The 17,395-nt window shown below is 35.7% G+C and overlaps 2 protein-coding genes across 6 annotated transcripts; one reads left to right on the top strand and one right to left on the bottom strand.

Moving 5' to 3' along the window:
- Window positions 1–3,784: 3,784 nt before the first annotated feature.
- Window positions 3,785–5,064, top strand: LOC137938439 (cytochrome P450 87A3-like). Its single transcript, XM_068783396.1, has 4 exons — window positions 3,785–3,984; window positions 4,075–4,399; window positions 4,495–4,644; window positions 4,789–5,064. The coding sequence occupies exons 1-4, from the start codon at window positions 3,785–3,787 to the stop codon at window positions 5,062–5,064; spliced, it is 951 nt and encodes a 316-aa protein (XP_068639497.1).
- A 1,356-nt stretch (window positions 5,065–6,420) lies between these two features.
- Window positions 6,421–15,432, bottom strand: LOC137939272 (uncharacterized). 5 transcript variants are annotated; one of them, XM_068784508.1, is made up of 14 exons: window positions 15,351–15,432; window positions 14,448–14,548; window positions 14,226–14,335; window positions 13,557–13,586; window positions 13,310–13,434; window positions 11,517–11,669; window positions 11,281–11,344; window positions 11,062–11,169; window positions 9,021–9,174; window positions 8,764–8,853; window positions 8,195–8,250; window positions 7,410–7,467; window positions 6,910–7,058; window positions 6,421–6,795 (listed from the first exon to the last, which is right to left on the bottom strand). In XM_068784508.1, exons 2-14 carry the CDS (start codon window positions 14,527–14,529, stop codon window positions 6,667–6,669), a joined length of 1,308 nt encoding a protein of 435 aa, XP_068640609.1. In that variant the 5' UTR covers window positions 14,530–14,548; window positions 15,351–15,432; the 3' UTR covers window positions 6,421–6,666. The 5 variants fall into 5 exon arrangements, with proteins under 5 accessions (XP_068640609.1, XP_068640610.1, XP_068640607.1 ...); XM_068784509.1 differs by having other exon boundaries at window positions 14,448–14,529; window positions 15,351–15,430; XM_068784506.1 differs by having other exon boundaries at window positions 14,949–15,403.
- Between the last annotated feature and the right edge of the window lie 1,963 nt (window positions 15,433–17,395).

Here is a 17,395-nt window from a genome sequence, read left to right on the forward strand (position 1 = left end):
AGTTAATTTATTTGGTTGTTTCTCTTTTTATCATTGATAGAAGATCAAAAGGAGATTGGACCGAATCTAGCCGACATTGGTTATGACAAAAGACATAATTTGATTGAATAATTATTTGTGAGATTACAATTTATATAAGTTGGTGATTAAAGAGATTATGACAACTATGGAGCCTACTATGAACTATGCACATAGTTCAAAGTGTACCTATGCAATGTTTCTCCCAAAATGATGACAAAAGACCTAAAAATGTAAACGAAATAAATTTAATTGAATAATTGATTGTGAGATTAAAATTCATACAAGTTGGTGATTAAAGCGATTATGACAACGATGGAGCCAGCTATGATCCATGCATACCATTCAAAGTGTACCTATCCAATGTTTCTCCTAAAACAATAAAAGTGAAAGTTTGTTTCTTGGGTTGTTTCTTTTTTTTTTATCATTGATAAAGAGAGGGGAAAGAGACTAGATCGAATCCAGCCAACATTGGTCGTGACAAAAGACATAAAAGTTAAAGAATTCAAATTTGATTGGATAATTGATTGTAAGGCCACAATTAAAACAAGTTGGCGATTAAAGAGATTGTGGCAACAATGGAGCCAGCTATGAACTATGCACATATTTCAAAGTGTACCTATGCAATGTTTCTCCTAAAATGATGACAAAAGACGTAAAAAGATAAAGAATACAAATTTGATTGAATAATTGATTGTGAGATTACAATTCATACAAGTTGGTGATTAAAGAGATTATGACAACTACGGAGCCAACTATGAACCGTGCGAACAGTTCAAAGTGTACCTATGTATTGTTTCTCATAAAACAATGAAAGTAAAAGTTTGTTTCTTTGGTTGTTTCTTTTTTTATCATTGATAAAAGAGCGGAAAGAGACTAGACCAAATCCAACTGACATTGGTTGTGACAAATGACATAAAAGTTAAGGGGGGTTTAGTCACATGAATCAAGAGATAATCTTCATCTTGATTACTTAGTTCATCTAGTGAAGTCGTTAGTGGTGCACCAACGTCTGGTTCATGTTGATGAAGGAGATGAAGTAGAAGAAGACGACCAAGGCTTAATTTGTGGAATCAGGAATCCCTAGTTTTTTTCCAAGTCATCCACATGAGCCACCGGGACGTGTCGCTTCGCTTCCTCCCGAAATTTTTTTCTCTCTCTCGCTCTCTTCTCCCTCTCGGTCTCCTTCTCAATCTTGTCCTCCCTTCTCCCTCTTGTCCTCCCTCTCTTCTCTCTCTCCTCTCCCTCTTGGCCTGCGATGAGCTTCGGGTTGAGCCAGCGACGCCGACGGGGGCCGATGTCGGACGTCCGACGGGGGTCAACGGTGGCCACCATCGAACCCCCTCTACGCGTGGCTGGTGGTTGAAGAAACTCTCCAGCGCGGAGAAAACAGAGTTAATAAAATGTATTTATTAAATAAAATAACAATTTTTGAATATATTGATATAATATATATATATATATATTTTTTTTATTACTGTTTTAAATTATTCCTTTTTATGTTAAAATATATCTTATGTGACTAATAAATAAATAAATATATATATTCGCTTTTGTTATTTTTTACTTATTTATTTATTTTTATAATTAATCAGTGCACAGTTAATTGTCACACGTAATTATTGTGTTAATGTACAATAAATTGAAATCATTAATTAAAATAATATTTTATTTAATTGATTAGTAGTATTAATATATTTTAATTCTACATTAAATTACTTATTAGTGTAATAATCATGTTTGTTTTGGTTAATTTGGTATTTAGGTATATATGTTCTATTTAAGTATATTATTACTAGTTACTCATTCTCTTGTTTTTGTTATATTTCTCATTTTTGGGCACTAACACTGTAAACTGTTTTCCAGTGTACATGAACTCGTCCACACTAACACCAAATTTGAAGTTAAAGTTTATGTAGATGATTCAAATGAATTTGAAGTTCAAGTTCATGTTAACACAAGTGTTGACTAACCCCTCTAAAATTTATTTGTTCTAGATTTCTTAAATATTTAGCTTGTTTATTTTTGTTGTGGATATTAAAACATATGTTAGTGCATATTTTTTGTTGTGAACTCGTCCACACACACACACACAAACATATGTTATATTAAATAAATAAATAATGTTAAAATATAAAATTTAATTTAAATAAGTTAATTCTAAAGGAAAGTTCTTCTAATAACCTTTCCTTATTTTATCTGCATAGGGACTTGATGTGCATGGATAACAATTTTAATCAACTAAAGTTTTAGGTAATGTGTAAAAATACTGAAGGGGTTGTCAATATGTTTGGAATTTTTATTAATACTATAATTCATTTGCTTGCAAAATTAATTCTGGAATGAAGTATTTTAAAATATGAATTAAATTCCCAAAGGGGTTATTGTAATTATTGAAACTCTTAATTATATTATTAAATACTAAAAAAATAATTTAATTAAATTAATTTGATCTATCAGAATAATATTTCGTGAATAATGTAATTTAATTACCCAATATGTATTAGTAACTATTCTGAATTTATTATAGTTTAATTTTTATCACAATATTATAAAACATTTATGATCATGAAGAACGTGTTTTTATTCAATTAGTGTACTAAAATTGATTAATGAGTAAATGACCAAAATTTAAAATTATTTAATAAGTAATTATATATTTTTATAAAATTATTTTTTGAACTATTTAAAATAAAATAAACATCATGGTAAAAATATATTAACCCTAAATTATTTAAAATTAAATTGAATATAAAATATATTTTGGAATAACTATTTAATTCGTAGTATTTTAACTTGTTGTTTGATTTATCATAATATAGTTTAGCATTATTTTTACTTATTGCATAATTTTTATTTGAAATATTTTCTCAAATTAATTTTAAATTTTATCAATATTAATAATATTAAATAGTCATATTATTGTTATCATTTAATTTAAAATATTATGATACTATTTAGTATATTAATTTTTTTAATAATTTAGCTATTTGACTTAGTGACTTTTTCTGAACTCGTGCTATTTAACTTAATTTTAAAATACTATGGTGTATTCATTTTATTTTATTTTTATTTTTACTAAACATTATTATTTATAAATACATTTAACTAATCTTTCCTTATGAAATTTAATTTTAAAATATTACTATTTAACTAATACGTGTAAGTAACTAATTTATAGCAAGGTTTTACGACTACGGATTGGGACCCGACTCGGTGTCTCTAAACCCTAAACCCTATATCCAACTCTCCCGATTCTCTTAATCCAAGGTAGGTTGTGTATCCAAGGCGATTTTGCTCCCCTAAACCGACTTGGCTCCCGCTAAATCTAGGTGGACTAATCCAAGTCACAAAATGACCCAGCTATTCGCAAAATTATTTTTTTATAGTATAATTAGATGAAAATATATATCTGACACAACAATCTCATATTGGGGTGGAATAACTTTTTTTCTTTCATACCCTTTATTTTTAAATAAAATACTAATAGACATAAAAGGTTAAAAGAGATATTCCTAATTACATGAGGGTATTATTAAAAACGAAGCTCATATAACCTCGGAGCAGCTTTGGTCGGTCCAGTTGTGGATATTTTTTATTCTCTCTCAGTTTTCACTGTCTTCATCCATATTATAAATACTAAAACATACCTCAAGTTGAACTAAGTTGAACTGCTGGTGACAATTACAAAGCATCCTCTCCTTCTTCCATTGGCAAGCTAGTTTCAAATCGCCTGTGACATCCATCCAGGAGAAGCCGCGAAGCAATGTGGCCCATTCTCTCGTGTCTTCTGACCCTTGCAACCATATACTTCACACGATTGATCTACAAACGGAGAAACCCAAGTTGCAAGGGAAATCTCCCTCCTGGTTCTCTGGGCCTTCCACTCATTGGAGAGACACTCGCCTTCTTTGCCCCTTACACTGCATCTGATCTCCACCCTTTTGTCAGGAAACGAATGGATAGGTATTAGCCAAGCAATGTCACAAACACCCCTTTCATCTTAATGGCAATGTTGAACTGTTACAAGACTAACTAGCTTCTGCTTATGCTCAGGTACGGTCCCGTTTTTAAGACCAGCGTGGTAGGCCAACCTTTCATAGTCTCGGCCGATGAGGATCTCAACCGTTTCATCTTCCAGCAAGAGGGGCGGCTGTTCGAAAGCTGGTGGCCTCGGGCCGTTATGGATACCTTCGGCCAGCAGAACGTAGGGCATATGCATGGTGTAATGTACAAGTATCTCAAGAGTTTGATCTTGAGTCTCTTCGGGGTGGAGAGCCTGAAAGAAACTCTCTTACCTGAGACGAATCTATTTGTGCGTAGGACATTACATGAGTGGGTGACGAAACCTTCTGTGGAGGTGAAAGATGGAACCGCAGCTGTAAGTGATCATCTTCCTCTAGCCCCGAGAAACTTTATCTCTTATGCCGCATTTGCAGCTAGGAATATTTAAATGCCAAATTCCTTCTTTTGCAGATGATATTCGGTTTGACTGCCAAAAAATTGATCAGCTACGAGGATGAGCAATCGTTGAACAGTTTGAGACAAAGCTTCGTTGCTTTCGTCGATGGGCTTATCTCCTTCCCTCTTGACATTCCAGGAACTGCTCACCACAAATGCATGGAAGTAATAACAAAAAGAAACTGCTACTAGTTTGTCAAAGAATGCCAAGCCTTTTTCTTTTTCTTTTTTTTAATAGCTAGGGGCGTTTTGAACTTCGCTGCTTAAAATTTTCACACTTGCTGTCGGAAAAAAAATTCTTATTTATAGGGAAGAAGAAACGCTATGAAGGTGTTAAGGGAAATGCTGCATGACCGACGGAAAAGCCCTCAAGAGAATCGAAAACGAGATTTCTTTGATAGAGTGATTGACGAGTTAAACAAAGAAAAGAGTCTCTTGACGGAGGGAATAGCGCTTGATCTCATGTTTGCTTTGTTGTTTGCAAGCTTTGAGACTACATCCTTGGCATTAACTCTAGCTCTGAAGTATCTTATAGATCATCCCCAAGTATTAGCAAAAGTCACTGTAAGTGATCATTTCTGTTAACGACGACATCAGAAAATGATAGACAAGTCTTTGACCTGAATGAATGGATAGCATTGATCGATTAGTCCCAATGGGATATTGATCATGTTTTATAGCATAAAATGGCCATATCCTGGATGATCGATCATTTATAAACTTGGCATATGTACTTCTAGATGATTGACCATTGGCAGATGTCACTCGATTATTTCAATGCAAGTCTAACTAAGTTGACTTTAAAAGCATGGAATGAAAGATTCTAAGTATTCTAAAATGTTTGAAAAGATGTATATGATATTTTAAAACATATATGAATACAATGTATGTCCTAAAACTCCATGTTTGACATTATACCTCAAATCGAAGGAGTTTGGACAAATCTCTTTTACATGGACTGAGTTTTAACATAATCAATGAATCCTAAACTCTGTCTTCTTCTTCAATGGTGTTTCTTCAAGAGTAGATTTTCCATGATGCTTAAGGTTTTGAGTAGGCTTGATTCATTTTGAAGTTTTAGATCTTGAAATGTATCTCTTAAAGGTAAAGTAAATGAAATACTTAATTTGCAAATTGTGGGCTCTATTAAGTTTTTTTATCATCGAAAACAAGAAGGGAGTCAACCTATAGTCAACATGAGGAAGAAAATAAAAGAAGAAGAAAAGAAATGGTCAACAATCTCCCTCTTTTGATAATGACAAAACCTAACTATGAAAATTTTAAGATATACACAATCCCTAAGGTTCAGAGCTAAGTTAATTATGAAATTTTGAAATAAGCTCCCCCTTAATTTTTGCCTAGTTCTTTTTAGTCACGTAAATTTCATTTTTGCAATTTCTAGAGTGCCTAATAAGTCTAGGTCCATCTTTTTGCTCCTTTTTGTCATACTCGAAAAGGTTTCTAAATGAAACAAAGAGTAAGCAAAAAGTGTCGGCTCAAGGCCATTTCATATATATATATATATATATATATGTGTGTGTGTGTGTGTGTGTGTGTGAAATATGTCTAAGTCCATCTTGTTGTCATACACGAAGAGTTTTCTAAATGAAACAAAGAGTAAGCAAAAAGTGTTGGAGTAAGCAAAAAGCATGAGAATAAATTATCCCAAGTATTCTAACATGTTTGAAAATATATATATGATATTTTAAAGCATGTATGAATGCAATGTATGTCCTAAAACTTCATGTTTGACATTGTACTTCAAATCAAAAGAATTTGGACAACTCTCTTTTACATAGACTAAGTTTTGACATAATCAAAGAATCATAAACTCTAGTCTTCATCTTCAAGAGTAGACTTTTCATGATGTTTAAAATCTTGAGTAAGTTTGATTCATTTCAAAACTTTAGACCTTGAAATGTTTGTTTGTTAGAGGTCAGTATCTAAAATACTTAGAATACAAATTGTCGACTCTATTAAGTTTTATTATCATAAAAAAAACAAGAAAAGAATAAATCACCAGACTTTTTTCAAATTAAATTTGTCGCAAACTAGACAAAAAATACAGAGGTATATTATATCTAGCTATTTGCTCTCCAATTTAGACATCCCACAAGCAGAAAATTGATGATGTCTGACCAAACTACAACACCAGGTTAGAAGAATCACTTCTGATACCCTCATATACTATTCATTGTGTTCAACTCTTGAACTCAGCTCCAGGTCTCTTTGACAGTAATCATGGGGGAGATGGCCACCACCAACTCCAACAGTGCAAGGCACCCACATTGTTAGCAAGTCAGTCGGGTAGTCAATCTTGCCACACAAGCAAAGCCTCTTAAATCTCAGGAAAATCCTCCATGTCCCTCCCACTGAAAAAGAACATTAAAATGGGCTGTTCTATAACGTGTCTTCTGATTGATTTTTTACCTTTTTCTTGCTTTTCTTGAATTTTTTCTTCCTGATAGCCTCCTGCTCACTGGAATGCTTCCTTTTGATAGGTCTTTCTACGTCTTCATCCGCTAACCTGCCAACAACTTGGTCCTCAATTTCTGAATCAGGCTCAAAGGTGGCATTTCCTGTAAGCACACGAATGTCAACTCATAACGAATGGATATAAATTAAAATATGTAGACAACACTGTGCTTTAAAATTACTAAGAAGAGGAAATAGGTCTAAAGCACAAAAGCCTCACAAGAAATTAGTGATATTGTTGATTTCACTCCTTCCTCAGTCTCTTTTTAATTAATTGTCATTACTTGCTACAAACTAAGCAGAAGAACATCATGTAATGTACAGCCTTGTTACTTTCAGCCGAACACCTCATGAAGTATTACACTACGCATTCAGAGAGATGCTTTCACTAGTTAACCAACAATTTTTCTAATCATTTGCAAAGACAAATAAACAGAACAACTATATATACTAACCTGCATCAGCGAAATTCCCATCAATCACAACACTTGTAAGATGTTGCTTTAGGAAAACCTGTATCCAACAGTTTTATAAAATGCGTAAGGCCCAAATATACTAACAATAGCATCATAAACATATATGAAAAGAATTTACCATAATTCATCATCATATAACCTAGAACATGTACAACATGCCCAAGTACAAAAAAAAGTACAGCAACAGAATACATATATCCTTCTAAGAGTCGTCGCCTAAAGAATGTTTTAAATTTTCTTGGAAAAGACATATTGGAAGTTAAGAGCAAGTGACCCCCAGTTGGGAGACTATCTAACATATACATGAGAAAAATGAAGTTGTTTGTACAGATGCATCACTGCTGTTAGAGATGCAGGTGCCAGCATCATGTTAATAGATAGTTGAATATTCATGACCAAAGTTAAAAGAGCGGTGCAGATCAAGAGAGTGCAATTAAACATTCATTGAGAATTAACATATCCAAGTATGCAAGATAAGATCAATGACCAATAAGCATTACAAGCTCTTTGTATGTATACTATATCAATGAATAAGAAATCTCAAGTGATCTGTTTCCTCAATCCACTTTGCTACCCCTCATTAATGAAGAAGCAGACCAAGTCAGATCAATGCTAAGACATCTTAAGGAGGGTTAACAGCAAAGGTGGTAGTCTGTACTAAAAGCACCCCACATGTTTACGGACTAAAGAGAAACAGAGAGAGAGAGAGAGAGATGCCTGATCCTTAAGTAGGGGAATTCAATAAGAAAGGTAAAAGAACATACCGCAGACAACAGTTTTCTAGTCTTTGTATCCCAGAAACGCAAATAGGCATCAAGGCCTGAAAAAATTCTGTGTCATCAGTTCAAACATCTAAAAAAATATGCTTTGAATATGAACCAGGATGCAGCTGGTCATTATCGGAACCACGTGCCTGTAAAGCAACTCTTGATTTCCAGATAATAATTAGATCAAGGGAACTCCAAAGAGAAGTACCTCCAACAGATCAGTTATAGGCAGAACAACTAAAAATACATGGAACTCTTAATATATGTGCACCAATGACAAATGGGTGACATCTACAAGTGCATTTAAGCATAATATCTGTAACAGGAACCAAATTTTTTTGTTTCCATCTGTAAGTAGCCATAGAAAAGGCATCACTTCCATCTATTAAGTAGCCATATAAAAGGCATAACCAAGCTAAGCACATGCACAAATCTAGCAATGATATTGTTTTCACCTTTTATTTATTCAACATCATTGCCTGCAGTTTCTTAAAGGTCCTGGATCGTGCAACACTCTCTACAAGTGACATATATGGCAGACATAAGTTCTAGCAGTCAAAACTCACCACATGATGCAATCAACGGGTGTTCTGGATGCCTAGCTATTGATCGAATGCTTCCACAACATTTACCCACAAAGCTACCCAGCAACTTTCCTGCAATATTGAAACATGCCATGACCATGTTGTTATGTACTCTAGCTTACAGGAGTTAGACATTACATTACAGGGGATAAACCTATAGGAAAAAATGATTAGTAATTATGAGGGAAAACTGAATATCAAATATAAAAAGCACACATTTATAAGAAAAGTTCAAGCACCTGTGCGCATGTCAAATGAAGCAAGGTCACCACATGCTGTTCCAACATAAACTGTGTATCCATCTAAATCTGCCGTGACTGCCCTAATTGGTGACTCTCTAAAGTCGACAGAAATAACAGCTCTTCTTTGTGCTGCAATATCATATAGGCGAACCTGTGAAATGACGAATTACATCCAACAAGTTTAGAAATAGATGTATGCACTGTAGAGCTTTTCCTGAACAATGCAAGCACTATGGGCTACAACTTGTAACATCTAGTCCATTGATAAATAGAAAAGGGTAATTCTCAAATACAGCCCAAAATATTGACCTTATTACAGCTATAGCCACCAATTTGCTGTTGTTTGAAACAGGGCCCAATTCCAAATACAGCGAACAGAACCGCAATAACAAAGTTTTCTTGGGAATGTAAGCATTCTGCACTTCTTATTATTTAAAATTTCAAAAACTGATCATTTTCTTAAACAAAGGGGCAGTGCCCCCCCCCCCCCCCCCCCCCCCCCCCCCCCCCTTCTCCAATGACATTCAGGTGCAGGGACCCTCAATTCACTCCCATGCACGTAGACTCCCAGGCATAGAGCTCTCCATGTGTAGAGATGGCAATGGGGCAGGTTAGGAGTGTATTGTTCCAACAGGGTATGAAATGCCAAACATATCCCTGCTTTATTCTAGAAACAGCAAACCCCATCCTTGACACTGACACCCCACCCTATTCAATTGTGATAGATAAAGATCATACCAAGAATAGTAAACAATTAGAAATAGTTGATAGTCATATAATAAGATTTCTCTGCCTCTAATTAGAAATAGTCATATAATAAGATTTTCAAATCTTGACAATACAAGAATAGTAGCAAAACCTTATGCATTAGAAGTACACAGTAAAAGCCAAAGAGTAGATTTTTATTTATTCAAAAGGGAATGGGACAGATCAAAATCATCTTGCCAACACATACTGTAGTTCTCTGATTAAGAACTTTGATGTCCATAGTCTTCATCAATTACTCAAGAGGCCAATGCAACAAGACAATTAGGGATCTCGACTCAACCCTGAATTTTCTAAACAGATAGTTGATATAATTGCAAGAGACAAGTAAGCTCTGGAGTAGAAAGGAGGTGGGGAAAAAGAAAAGTCATGCCTTAAATGTTGCTTCTGCTCTAGGTTTCCTCCATGAATAGCTATAAAGCAACGGACAAGAAAGCAGCAGGATGAGAAGAGAGGATGAGGGAAACAAAGATTGTGCCCCAACAAAAATTCAGGAGTAAGACACAGAAGTGAGAAAAAAGACCTCTCCACCCTTTTTTTATTTGATGTTTATAGACCTGGATATTTTCTTATTATTTATTCAAAATAAGGATTATAAGCTACACCTCTCAATAAAAAAAAGGGATTAGAATTTATATTTCATAAAACTTAAAGAGGATAAGATGGTCCTTGGAAACCCATCTTCAGCCTGTCAGTAAGCAGGTATTCTTATGATACTGCACCATGTCCTCCAGGTTAATTTGATCTCTCCCTTACTGCCTTATACAGGAAAGATGGAGACAGGTTGTCACAGTAACCTGCCATGTTGCCATCACTATTTGATGCTCTGCAGTGAGAGAAGAGCAGGCTGCTACCCTGCCATTCTCACGTTTTTCTAGCCCCACCCATACACCAAGTCCAAATTCAAAAAATGAAAAATATTTTTTTCTGGGCAGAGAGAACAGAAGAGAGCTCACCTCAACTTCTCTATCTGCACATAGGCTAGTAGAAGTGGGAGATGGAACTTTCCCCTTGCCTTCTCTCTTGGTGCAGGGAGAGAAGAAGTGGAAAATCAGCCCTCCCCCTCTCCATGCAGCTAGATGAAGGGCCCACCTCTCCAGTATATTTAATTACTAAAAAATTACACAAGGGTAAATAATCATTCAGATATCTTCAATTTTTTAGTTAGTTGCAAGTTATAGCAAGTCCATATTTTCCATTAAATTTAAAATTAGGGTCCAGGGCACACTTTGAGGCCATAGAAAGAAAAAGAAAAAAAACACAGGTAAGTCACCTGATGGTTGTTGGTGCCAGCCACAATCTTACGATGATCATCTTTACTGAGGAATGTGCCAGCAGTATACCAAGTTGGAGCAAATATTCCAAGGCTGTTACGAGGAGGCTGCACAGAATAACCAGACAATGAGGAAGTTAAGGTAAGATAAATAGTTATTATGCAAGTATTTACAAGATTTTCTGAACTAAAGAATAAGAAAAAAATTTAGATACTCACAAATTTTGCAGTCCAGATTTTATTGCAGTTAGCTAAATCCCACACATTGACTTCAACTCCCTTCCTAAGAGATGAAACAGTAAGGGTGAGCTATCCTCATCCAATCAAAACACATGTTACCTAACCAGCTGAAGGATAAGTGTAATAGGGTGAAACAGAGTGTCATGCCAACAGTGACCTATATAGACCCAAACAATTTCAATCTCTTGTAGTCTACAAAGAAGTAGGAACTTTACCCTCCAAATAAGGCATACTTTTCACTGCTGTCAACTGAAGAACATGCAATTTTACCACCAGCACATGCATTCCAACTTGAAGATGCATCTCCTGTTTGAGTGGACCATAAGCTAGCATTTCCCTTCACGGTGCATGTAAGTAATTTACTTGAGCTGGAATACAAAAACCAACTTGAGGAGTGAGACTCTGATGAGGACAGCAATGCAGATGCTTCTACATGTGTTAAAGAATTTCAATAAAAACCTAGCGATGAGGTGAAGATAATACATCTTGATCTTACATAAATCGGTAATTTTAAAAGTTTAGGTTGCATTTTCTCTGATGAAAAATAGAGCACTCACAATGCCTCAATACCAATTAATGATGTAATAAAAATCATTATATATCTGAGGAGAGCCTCAACTGATGTCAAGGCCTCTGAAGCCCACAAACTTCTTCCTCCATGGGATGGCACATACATCTACGGCTGGGGGCAGACACCATGCATTGGAAGTGTGATCTCTCAGGCCTGTTCACTGTGGCATTCTGGTACTCTCACTTGTGTGAATGTGCTTTAAAAGATAATATTACCTAGTACGGCAAAAAGGGGAAGAATGGTTGAAGATCAAAATCATAAAATTTATTTCACCCCAAGTTTGTGAGCTCTCTCTCCTTGGCTCAACAGGGTTAGTGCCTTCAGTATAAAATTGGTCATCAATTTTTAGTTCCCCGAATCTCTACTGATGCTACTCTCACTTTAAGTACCTTGAGAAAATACTGACAATTTTGCTTTGGAATCTCACTATTGCTGCACAGTTTGGAACATATGGAAGGAGTGCAGTTGGAGAACTTTTGAGCATAAACACAGATCTTTGAGAGGAATCATTGAAAAAATCATGCATTCTATCCTATTATAGGATAGTAAACATTGGCAGACTTCTCACCTTCCTAGCTCGATCATTAGAAGAAACTGGAGGGCAATCATCAACATTGGGCTTTTGGCTCAATGATTGGGGGGAGCTTTTAATATGAGATCTTGGGTTCAAGTCGTACTGGGGGAAAATGGATATGATGTGTGTGCAAGCAACATTAAAATATTAAAAAAAATCATCAAGATTGCCCCCCAGTGTACTGTGAACCTGATTCTTTGGGTGCCTCTCCAAGTATTAGGTTGAAACTAAATTTAAATCATAGCTCAAGGGGCAATCTCGGACGCCAACGAGTGGTCACAGTCATTTAGGATTCTTAGGAGGACATTCCCATGTTTCCTCTGCCCCCTTTGGACAGTATGAGTCCATTGAGGTGGAGTTTGGGGTCCTTCTTCAGAGCCCCCAGCTAGTTCATAACAGCTTCTCCTCCACCCATAGGCGAAGGAGACTCGATAGTGGTCATCACTTGGACCTCAGGGAAAAAGTCTCCCCCAAGAAGATTCTTGATGTGTTTTGATGAGATTGAGTATATTTATAGATTTATTATAGTCAAATGGTTTCACAGCCGTAGAAGCACAAAGCAGATAACTGAAACTCTAACAAGGGAAGGAGTCTCCCATCAACACCTCAATTTCAGGCACTCCCTACCCTTGCGACACCATTTTATGTTTAATCTTCTACAGTTTTTTCCACCTATCACTAGTGATTTGTGCCATGCTCTGTTTCAAACCCTCTTAATGAATCTTATTCTCAATCCCCCCCCCCCCAAAAAAAAAGGAGAAAACATTATATATCTTCCCCTAGAAAGTAAAATCAATAGACATTATTGAGATACATGTTACTTTTTTTATAAACAGACAAAAGATTTAAGCATATAATACTACCTGTCCCCTTTAAACAGATGCAATCCAACAACATGGTCATCATCTGAAACATGACCGGATGGACCAGCTTCAGACACTCTGACTTCAACTTGAACATCTCCATTCAAAGCATTTAGTACTTCAACCTACAATCCATCAGCCACATTAGATACTTCATGAACAGACTCAATTAGAGGTCCTTCTTGTCTTCCAGGAACACAAGAATGACAAAACTCACGCAGTCTCCTTTCTCTTAGGTGAGACTTACCAGCCCATTTTTCCGTCCAACAGCGACCAACTGCACAAATATATCAAGGTATGATGTACATGATGACCAGAGCAATTAGTTCAACAGAATATGTAAAAGTCATTTCTAAAGTTATTGGGGACAGTATGCAGAATACTTTAACAAGTTTATTCAAATTGAAGAAGCTTTATTCTCAGGTTTATACCATTGGCAAGTATATTTGGTACCATCCTGATCATCCAAGTCAAAATAAAATGGGACAAACATTTACCAATTAGACATAATGAAAATAGTTACACACTAACATACTGGGGACACTTATGGAGCCAAAGTTTGTAACAATTTTGGTTAGCTTTTTACATATTTACCAGATTGTCATTTATTTTTCTTTCAAATATTTATGAAAAGAACATTCCTCATTCAGGATTCCAAGTCACATTTTGCAAGAAATTACAAAATTGTCCACCACTACAATTTTTAGGATTTGTGGCACAACATGCTTGCCATTATACATTAAGGATAACACTTTATGGTCCAGAACAAACTGATCTGGTAGTCCTAGATAAATTGAAAAGAATAATGGGCCAAGTCACATAACGATCAACCAGACCCCTTTTCTGATTACCATGGAATTGCTGTTACATAATTCAATAAAACAAATCAAAATGAAGCAAAATATAATAAGGATACCGTTTTGGTGTTATTGACAGCAGAGGTAACAAGAGCACATCGTGATGGATCAGGATAGCCCCATCTTTCAACCACTGCAGGAATCCCTTGCTTCCCACGAGCTTCAACAACTGAGACACAAAATAGCAATCACTTATTGCAAAAATAATAGAATATTAACAAAAGTTTAACACCTGAACTTTTTTATCAACTACAAAAATTAGGTCCATTCAATCATTTTACCTTTAACAAAGCCAAGCACATCAAAAGCCAATGCTCTAAGGGGAGGGCAACCAGGAGACTCCGCTGTACTTGTTCTCGGCATCTTAATGTAATCCCACAACCTAAATTAGTAAACATCAAAACAAAAACTCTTGAAGAAAACCTACAAACTAGGCCTGCTTCATTTGAGAATGTGTTTTTTTTACTTACACATATAATGAGAAGATGTTTACCTTCATTGCAGAAGTATCCTCCAAATTGTAGAGGAAGTTAAAACACTGAACACTTTTTACTTCGGAAGGTGATTCAGACAAAAGAAAATGCCTTTAAAAGAGTAAAACAGAGCACTAGAAAATCCAAACACAAAATGATGGAAGCCTGAATGCTAATGTAACGACGGCTAAATTCCTAAGCTTCTTATGGATCAAATTGTACTTTGCAAAGAAAAAGTGTGCATACATATAGGCAATCAAAAAATAATAAATAAATAATAATAAAAATAGCCTCGGGAGGACGACGAACCTTCTCTCCTCACGCACGAAAGATGGGACGAGAAGGGACCCCCGCACGCGAGGGAAGAGATGGGGTGCCCTACCCCTCTCCTTATCTGACCCTCTTTCAGTAACAGAAAGAGGGGGTCGGCAACCCTTCGCCCTTCCGTCCACCTGCCCTTAACAGAAAGGGGAAGACAGGTATTTACGCACCCACTGCCCCTTTTCTGTGCCCGAAATGGGAATGGGGAAGGAAACAAAAAATCCCCCTTCCGTCCACCTGCCCATAACAGAAAGGGGAAGACAGGTGTTTCCGCACCCACCGCTCCTTATTTGCGGCGGCAATGGGACTGGGGGAGAAAACAAGAACCCGAAAGAGTACTTTCCGGCGTCGTATGGAGGTTAAAAAGGAAAACAAGAAAAGAAATCTTACCTGGAGATTGATGGAGGTCGATGAATTAAGAGAGGTTGAGGGAAGTGTGTCGAGGCGTCCAGGGTGATGACAATAGGGCTCCTACGAGTCGTGCGTTGTGAACGGACCAGACCCGGACCGGAATCATCGGGATATGACACCATCCGCATCCGATCTATTTATAACTATCCGATTACCCGAAGTTATAAATATCCGAAATTGAACATCCGGATCCGGTTCCGAAACTAATTAATAACCTTCGATCTCTACTTTCAACTCACAAACAGGGTTGATCCAATACGAAAAGCCATTTTGTGTAAAACATGTGAAACGTTATCTCAGTCATCTAATCATGATCGACGGTTGTCTTTGTCGTTCAATCAACGACTATCTGAGTCGTACGATCAACGATTAATGCAGCCATCCAATTAATGATTATCTCAGTCGTCCGATTATGATCGAACAACTGAGATAGCCCTTTCGCACCAAATAATTTTTCATATTGGATCAGCCCTACGCAAACAAAAGCCTATCTTTACCTAATATGACCTTAAAATAAGTTTTGATGGAAGCAAGGTTGCAAGACCTCCTTAGGATGGATCATGAAACTTCAACAAAATCTATTTTTGGTAAGTTTTACTATTCACGGTTCGTTTTTCCATCAACCTTATTTCTATGCCTTCTCCACCAAATCAAAATTACTATCCAACACCCTAATTTTCTTTATATTAATCCATTCTAGCCACCACACCCCTTACCTACTACATCCATATTTTTTCACCCAATCGTGAAATCCCACCCTACCCAAAGCCAAAGAATTTATTTTAGTTTACTCTCAGTCAATTCTTTTCTCTTCTCTCTCTCTCTCTCTTAAATCCATGCCCTAGCACCTAACCTCTCTTTTCTCCTTTCTTCTTCTCTGTTTTCGTTTACCTCTTTTTCTATCTCCCTCTCTTCCTTTACTTCTCTCTTTTTTTCCTCTCTGAGTCCAACCCGCTTAACCTCTCTCTTACAATTCCTCTTTACAATTTGAAGAAAGAAATGGGACCTTCTCCAAGGGGGTTCTATCATAAACCCAAACCAAATTCCTATCCCTAAACCCTAAACCTAACCCTAACCCTAACCCTAACCCTAACCCTACGACTGGTTTATATTTTTGTTATTGATATATTCTAGGTATATTTATGATATCATATTTTATGTTCATTGTTTATATTATTTATTTTATTTTGAAATAATGAAGTGCTATGGAATGGTGTCTATGAAATGAGGAAATATTTTCCCATCATGAAGCAGGGGAAATACGATGGGATCGTCATATGGATTTTGTTTTCATATTTTTGTGTTGTAAGATGATTTGGTGTGTTTCCATTTTTCCTTTTAGTTCTTAGGTTAGGTAGATGAGGGAAGAGTGATCAAACCCCAAGTTGTTGAACTTGATTTAATAATAATATGAACTTAATGGTAACCCAAAATGACCATAATATGATAATATGAATCTAAGATGAACAAAATACTTAAGCATAATATAAACATTATAGAAACACAATTTGAGCATAATTTGAGCATAATGTGAAATTAAGATTAGCATAGTATGAGCATAATATGTAACTAATGAACAACATAATACTAGACTAATTTGAAGCATAATATGAATGTAATATGGAAATAATATTTTACATAATACAAAACTAATGATGTATATAATATGAACATATAATTTAACAAAAACATAATTGCAACAAGGAATAATTCATAATATTGGTTTAATTTATAATATTTTTCATAAAATGTATAATGCTCGACTGAAATTTAGTTGAAACTATTGATGAGTTAGTAGAGAGTCATGTTTGTGTGAGAAAATAGGATTGATTTATCCCAAAGTCTCACCATCTTAAAGTTCAGAATGAGTTCTTTGTTCTTCATAGTCTAAAAAAACTTTGCTAGTGAAATCCTATCTCATGTTATTGACTTAAGCAATTTAATTGAAATGTGACTGCTTGTTCAAGAGATTGTGATGTATATTTTAGTTTTGTGCATCACAAGTGCTAGAAATACAAATACAA

Source organism: Aristolochia californica, unplaced genomic scaffold, assembly GCF_029961685.1.
Source record: "Aristolochia californica isolate CCGP_79_NKW_82.1479 unplaced genomic scaffold, dmAriCali1.0.hap1 SCAF_8, whole genome shotgun sequence".
Taxonomy (NCBI): domain Eukaryota; kingdom Viridiplantae; phylum Streptophyta; class Magnoliopsida; order Piperales; family Aristolochiaceae; genus Aristolochia; species Aristolochia californica.

Coding starts and splice junctions, on each gene's coding strand:
- LOC137938439 (XM_068783396.1), top strand. CDS start 3,785: ATGTGGCCCATTCTCTCGTGTCTTCTGACCCTTGCAACCATATACTTC. Junction 3,985..4,074: donor GTCAGGAAACGAATGGATAG/GTATTAGCCAAG, acceptor GCTTATGCTCAG/GTACGGTCCCGTTTTTAAGA. Junction 4,400..4,494: donor TGAAAGATGGAACCGCAGCT/GTAAGTGATCAT, acceptor CTTCTTTTGCAG/ATGATATTCGGTTTGACTGC.
- LOC137939272 (XM_068784504.1), bottom strand. Junction 9,175..11,061: donor CTGGCACCAACAACCATCAG/GTGACTTACCTG, acceptor GTCATTTCACAG/GTTCGCCTATATGATATTGC. Junction 7,059..7,409: donor TGGGAATTTCGCTGATGCAG/GTTAGTATATAT, acceptor GTGTGCTTACAG/GAAATGCCACCTTTGAGCCT.